This window comes from Etheostoma spectabile, chromosome 10, assembly GCF_008692095.1.
Source record: "Etheostoma spectabile isolate EspeVRDwgs_2016 chromosome 10, UIUC_Espe_1.0, whole genome shotgun sequence".
Lineage (NCBI taxonomy): Eukaryota > Metazoa > Chordata > Actinopteri > Perciformes > Percidae > Etheostoma > Etheostoma spectabile.
Genome location: NC_045742.1, coordinates 13,692,429 through 13,699,448, shown reverse-complemented (window position 1 = coordinate 13,699,448; position 7,020 = coordinate 13,692,429). Strand labels below are relative to the sequence as shown.

The window sequence follows — 7,020 nt, the reverse complement described above, 5'->3', positions numbered from 1 at the left end:
ACACACACACACACACGGAAGCCCAGCGTTGGTCTCACTCACACACACACACACACACACATTTATATAGAATGCACACATAATCAAACATACACTTACATAAGTAGGCATACACACACACACACACACACACAGACGCACACAGTTTCCACTCTTAACAGAAAACACTTCATGGTTCCCATTAGTGGTCTTTTCTCACAGTACTCAGCCTGGAGTCTACAGGAACAATTCTTACTCAATCCCTAATGGCTGCGCTCTAAGTTGCTGTTAAGACCATTTCCGCAGAGGCAGCATTCCAGACTTTCAGAATCATACCCATGACTGACTGGAAAAAGCGTTGATTACTCCACTAACAGAAATTAATAGCATCGGGAAGAATAAAAAACTTCTGGAAGTTTAACCAGACTGTTAAAGTGTATTAATTTACAATGAACTGCCGATGCAGATAATATTTTGTTAGACCACTGAATAAGATCAATAGCAACATAGTGAGTCTGGGTCTGCAGGATTCCTTACAAGTAGTGTTTCTACAAGGCAGAATCAGGGACAGATTCAATCTGATTGTACTGACAAAGCTTAACACATTCTTTCTTTTTTCTAAAGCCGGTTAGATCTTTCTGTACTAGAGATGAAAAGCTAAAAAAAACAAAAACTGACAAGTGGCAAATGCCTTTAAATATGCTGGAACAACGGACTTGCCTTCAAACAAGTCAAGCTTAAAATAACATTGCTTTCCATCTTGAGCTTTTCATCCCATCTCGACGAAGCACAGATCTCCATGGTTACCTTAGGATCCGGAAATGGTGCTTGCTTCTGAAAGAGCATTTCCTAACAGTGCGTTCAGGCAGGCTCCTCACCAGCGACATGGAAGATGAGATGTTGACTGTGAACATGGTGGCTATGGCGCATCACTCTTACTCCTCGACCCTTCTTCCTGTCTGGCCTTTCAAAAGAGGGGCTATAATTTTAGAAGCTTCTGTGTTCGGGGCCTGGTTTTCCCTATCTCATCCTTGTGTGCTGTGATGAGAAGCAGCTCCTCTTTGGGCTGTCACAAACACTCTCTCCCCATCATCACCAGCAAGGCAAGACTTAACACTTAACCCTAACGCTCCCACGCAAATCATCTTTGTTCAATTCAACGCAAGTAGGTCCAAATCACCCTTTACTCACATCTGGAATAACCAGGACTGCATTACTTCAAGGGCATTAGGACTCAGCAGATGTGTCGAACTGGAGGTTATCCAAGTTTGAGCCCCTTTCACACCGTGCTGTCCCCTTGTCTCTGCTCTGACGCTGCTTGGTTCCAGCCCCCTCTTCAATACAGCAAACCAGCATTCCTGTCTGTCAGTTCTGGCTCTCTGGAGAATAGGCAGATTCCCAGAAGCTCCTTGCTGATTTGTCAGAGTGTAAACAAACTGTGGAGCTCATGAACTGACTTTTGGGCCCATCTTCTGTGACCTGGCTGCAGGCTGGAAGCTAGATTTCCTTACAGGAAAATAATGTGTAGACTACTGTGGAATATTTGGACACGTGAGGCCAGCATCTTTTTTATTATCTCATATCAGCACTATGCCTGTGTGTGTGTTTCTGCATGCACTGTTTGTCCATAGGATATGAATCGCCTGGCCATTTCAATGGAAAATGGGAGTAAATTCTTGCAGTTCTAAATGGAGAGATCAAGTCCTCCTCCCTACCTATCACAAGACCTGCCTCCCCTCCCTTCCCCCTTTGCCTTTTCATCCATGCCTGGAATGTAAACAGTTACTGAGCGGTAAAAAGCCTTTCTCTCTGCCCAGCCATTTCTCCTGTGACTCTTTTCTCTAATTTAAAACCTCCCCCCCTCCCACCGCAATATTTTCCCTGTCTACTTCTGGGTTTTGGCTGAGGCGGTCGCAGCTCAATCCTAAAGCTGTGAATGGATATCTGGGATGTGGGGTTCAGCGGGTCATGCTACCCTGTATTCAGCCCAGTAATTGGCTCTGCTTGGCTGATTAATGGTGGACACTGCAGATGGACGCAATTTTCCACAGACAGACACTTCCTCTCGCAGAACTTTCTCTCTCCCTTTCCCCCGAATGGATCACATCAGCTTACAGAGGCGTATACTGACAAAATTAAAAAGCTGTTTTGTCTCTGTCTTTCTTTTCACTGCTTAAATTTCACCAATAGATTTTCTGTGGCTGCCTCTTCTCCACAGACTGCTATTTTCGTCTCACTTGACATGGGGAAAAATCTATTCACTGCTAAGGTGATAGGCAGTTTAAGATATTTTATGCCTCTCACTGTGACTAAGAATAACATTGCAGAAGCTGAATCTGCTGTGATTTTTTCTATTTCAAACTCCCCTTTGGGTTTCCACAATGTTTAAAAACGCTTATTAAAAGGTAAAAGCCTTTGTCGTTATTGATTTCTGAATTCTTGCGCTGACCAGTCAAAAGGTTTTGTGTTCATGTGTGTGAATGAGACACTTTACTAGAAGCACTGTTGTGTATATCTAATGTGACCAGCAGAGGGGAGCTGCTGGTTTAATGAATGCGCACACTACTGTCACCAGTAACGGATTGGCCAACTGGAATTTGGGCAAATGCCAGAAGGACCCCTATGGACCCCTATAGTCCACTACAGATAATTTGTTTTTGGTTAATTTTGATAAATTAATATATGCCACAAATATTCAAGATTGTACTGTGGCGAGGTGCATGGAAAAATTCACTCAGAAGGCAGAGTTACTCATTTCCGAGCTAGGTTTGTTGCAAATGCCAGGGCCGTCACTGACTGTCACCACTGCACACAAGTATATTACACCAAACATGCGTATTTAAAAACAGAGGTTTTATCTCTTATTGAGTCCAATGTGGATAGAGACAAGAATGTACAGCACTGACATATCTCCACAAGAAGGGGGTAATATCAGATGGAGAAGGGGGAGGACGTGTCTGGGATGACACCACTGAGGGGGATGTGCAGATGGGCAGAGGGCGGATACAAGCTCTGACTCAATCCTCACAACCAGCCTGCTCCACTTCTGTGGAAGCCTGTGCTTACTACAGCATCCATCTAAAATAACCTCTCCCGGTTTGAGCCAATGAGGAAGCTGCCGGGGCTGGAGGGAGGTGTCTGCTATCTGCCTGTCAGTGTGATGGAGCTGGATGCTCATCTGCTGTGATTGGGATCAAGTTGGTTGTCGGCCATGAGTCCTCCGAGACACTGTTTTCTGAAATATGCAGCGGACATGACACACAAACCCACTACGGGCAAACAGGTGCACACATGGTCACAGTTTGTAGGCCGTTCTCATTTACACCGCTGGTTTATGAGTTGTCTGGTGAGCAGGATGTATACTCACAAGTGCTGTATGTGTCCGTGTCATAATTGTGCATTGCACTTAAAGCGTGTGTATCTGCGTGTGTGCACCGTATGTGTCAGCACATTAGGAGCAAATGTCTCAGTGTACAGTATGTGTGTGTGTGATTGGTGTTGGCAGCATTGGTGATGAGAGGGGTAAGACCTGAGTGCATGGCCTGGTTTTCCCAGTGTGCAGATGAATCATGACAGCTGAAGGACTGTCTGCTGCTACTGGTCCGCAGGCCCGTGCTGGATCATCGGGCTCTTACTCCCCCATTACATTTATGGTAACAGCCAGGCTTGGTGTTTGTATTTACATACTTAGAGCAGCAGGAAAAACATTCCAATGCTGCAAAGCAGAATATTTGTGCCCCCCCCCATCCTCCTGTAAAGTACTTTAGGGTGTTTCTTAACACAACAACCTGCCTTTAGTTCCAGTCAAACCGCAACACCATAATCTGCCTTTCTTTCTCTCATTTTCTCTCTCTCTCACACACACACACACACACACGCACGCACACGCACACGCACACACACACAAAAACACATATTTGCAACAATATATGACATTTATGGCACACAACATAAGCTATGTTCAACACAAACACAGTACACAAAAGCAATGGTTGACACACAGAAACACCAGGGCATGAGGTGAAGCACGATGGCCAAGGCTGTAGGTAAAATGTAATAAATAAGAGAAACAAAAACGTTAAACTAAATCAACAAACAGGAGGCCTTTTGCACATTTGGTAATGCCAAACACATTGCCATAAATATCATGTATTTAATTGTCTTTAGCAGTAACCACCAGTGAAAGTAGCTTGGCCTGAGATAGAGGCTTAGTTTTGTCGATGCCTCCTGACAGATGGAATTGAGCAGCTTGTGGGAGCGTGAAGCCCTTTCGGCTGCACTCCCGTGGAGAGGTGTTTGTGAAGAGCAGGTATGACTCCATTTTAAACTGCGATAAACAGGGCCCTATTGTTTTATATTCATAGATGTGAGCAGATTAGTAAAAAATTGATGAACAAATAATGAATATGAGGCAGGCCTTTGAAATTATGAAAAAGGAGGGGAATCTAAAACATTACATTCCAGATGTACAGTGAATTTGCTTTTGCAGTATTTAGTTTTTTAGTACAATGTCATACAAACATAAAAACATACAAAGCAGTAAAGACATGAGGTGAGGAAACATTTACATGCAAACAGAGACAGAAAGCTAATAGATGTATGTTGCCATTATTCTACTCTTAGTCTATTTTGTCTGATTGTATAATTTGTGCACAAATGTGGCGCAGCATACTACTGTTGAGGCAGTAGTCCTGCTTTGGCCCTACTCCTGTCTGATGCCAGATCCAGATGCTAAGCTATACAAAGGAGGGTTAGCTAAGCAAGGCGTGACGGACTAGGTTAGTACCTGCCAGAGAAGGGGAGTGGACCTTGGCACAAGGGAGCAGAGGAAGGACAGAAGCCTCTGTAGAGGGCCTGGGGCACCTTGATGTCCCCAGATTTGTGGATGACACTGTAAATAGGTTCAGCTCTGCTGTGGGGTACAGGAATCACAGTGAACGGGACAAGTGTAGGACACATATAAAGCACACATACCAACAAAGATGTGACAAATGCACATACAAGTCACGTAGACAGCTTGTAGGACATTACAGGGCCACATAACCAACACTTGTCCACATTCACTCCATAGCACACAGCCACGCATAAACGCCTGCATGCAGTCACACACACATACACGCACACACGCACACACAACACACAACCACACACACCACACACACACACCCACACACACAACACACACCACACACAAACACACACACACACACACACACACACAAATAGCCTTTTCCCTCGAGCTGTGGGTTACGATGACTCAAGGCCTTGTGGGGCACTCCAATCAAGCCTCTATGAATGCTACTTCTGATCCAGTACTTGGATAGGAGGTCAAAGGTTAAAACACAGTCATAACAAGTACAAGAAGGGACAAGAGGCCTCTCTCCAAAGCATTTGGTCAGCACACAGCCACCACACACTGTCAAGCTATAATACAGTGCGCACCACCAGGGTCCTGATGAGCTCAACATTTAAACAAAGCATTGTTTTGCTTCATGAAACACTTCATAAAGGGCAATTTAAATTGCTGTACGTTCATGTATCGTCAAAATGAACCACACCATGACAACACCTTTAAATAACCGACAAAACGGACGCAAGAGAAACCCATGCAAAACTTAAAAAAATATTCAAAGTCTGTAATTTTGTCTTATGCAATTTAGCTCCACAACAACATAACATGTTTCTTCACTTACTACTAAGAGCAAAAAAAGCCTTAAGTTGATATGTATGTGTGTGTGTGTATACAGTGTATATATAGATATATAATTATACTATACTTTATAGATTTTATATATATATATATATATATATATATATATAAATATATAAAATATATATAATATATATGCGAGGAGAGTGTCATTTAGGAAGTTTTTAAACTACCTTGTGAAGTCTTCCTCCCCCATCATGTGGCGGGGAACTGGCGAGTACCTGGACGGGGTGACCTGGGGCGGCGGGTACACTGGTTTGGGTTCCATTGCCCCCATATAGTTGTGGCTGACGTGGTTATCCACCATGGTGGGGAAGGCTGGGGGGAGGGCCAGGCCAGTAGGGGGAAAGAAAGGATGATTACAACACAGGCACAACAGGAACACTGCATAGCACAAAGACAAACTGTAAAGGAGGCAACAGCTTAACCAGTTCATTTGGAGGTACAGAAAAATAATGGTAACAGTTTAAGTTATAATTGTCTGCCTTTCTTTTCTCTAATCCAATTAAGTTTTCCCAATCTGTGTTTGTAAAAAACGTATGTGGCTGTATGTCTGTTTGTCTAACCCCTCTTTTTTAGCAACGTCTCCGCATTCCCAGATCTTCGCAATTAACTTGGTGAGGACAATGACTATGCAAGCCATTGGAATGGTCACCAAATCTACAAAAATAGGACCCAGGTTGTGTAAAACCATAGATTCCCTTCAAATAACTAAAATTACATTTAAGAATTTGGCTGTATATGCATGCAATATCATCTCTTGTCTCCGTTCTCTATCCGTGCTTTCTTTGCACAATAGGCAACTAGCACTGACTAAAACAGAGATGTTTTAGTAGTCTAGACCTGATTTTTTAAAAAATCTGTCAACCCTCTTACCACCTAAGAGGAAAAATGTATTCTAAAAAGTTGGTGTATTGTGCATGCATGCATGCATGCAAAAGATAAAAAAAAATCTTTCCCCTGAATCTCCATTCTTGATAGAAGCAGCTGAGCATTAAACAGGCGTATCAATTCCAAATCATCTGATCACGGGGTTATAGTGTCAGAGGGGGGTTAAGTCTGCATTAAGGGTTTGCCTAAACCCTTCAAACTGTAAACATTTAGTGTACAACATACAAGAAAACTCTAAATAGCTCCCTCTAATACTAAACTACTATTCTGTGGAAATTTGAGAAGCTGCAGCTCAAGATTGTGGGCTCTCATGAGCAGGTGGGATGTGAGAAACCATCCACACTCAGTGGGAGGCAGAGAACTGCGCTTGTTGTTGCTGTGGGTAGAGTTGTGTGTGTGTGTGTGTGTGTGTGTGTGTGTGTGTGTGTGTGTGTGTGTGT

The 7,020-nt window shown here is 43.4% G+C and overlaps 1 protein-coding gene across 10 annotated transcripts in view; it reads right to left on the bottom strand.

Moving 5' to 3' along the window:
• The window catches only part of dlg3 (discs, large homolog 3 (Drosophila)), an 85,519-nt gene that overhangs the window by 19,527 nt on the left and 58,972 nt on the right, over window positions 1–7,020 (bottom strand). For 6 of the 10 annotated variants that reach the window (XM_032528575.1, XM_032528574.1, XM_032528569.1 and 3 more), the window contains one exon: window positions 5,863–6,025. In XM_032528575.1, the coding sequence (XP_032384466.1) occupies window positions 5,863–6,025 (163 nt within the window). Of the gene's footprint in view, window positions 1–786; window positions 966–4,765; window positions 4,892–5,862; window positions 6,026–7,020 lie in introns of those variants that run through there. The other 4 variants (XM_032528573.1, XM_032528577.1, XM_032528580.1 and 1 more) reach the window with 3 other exon arrangements.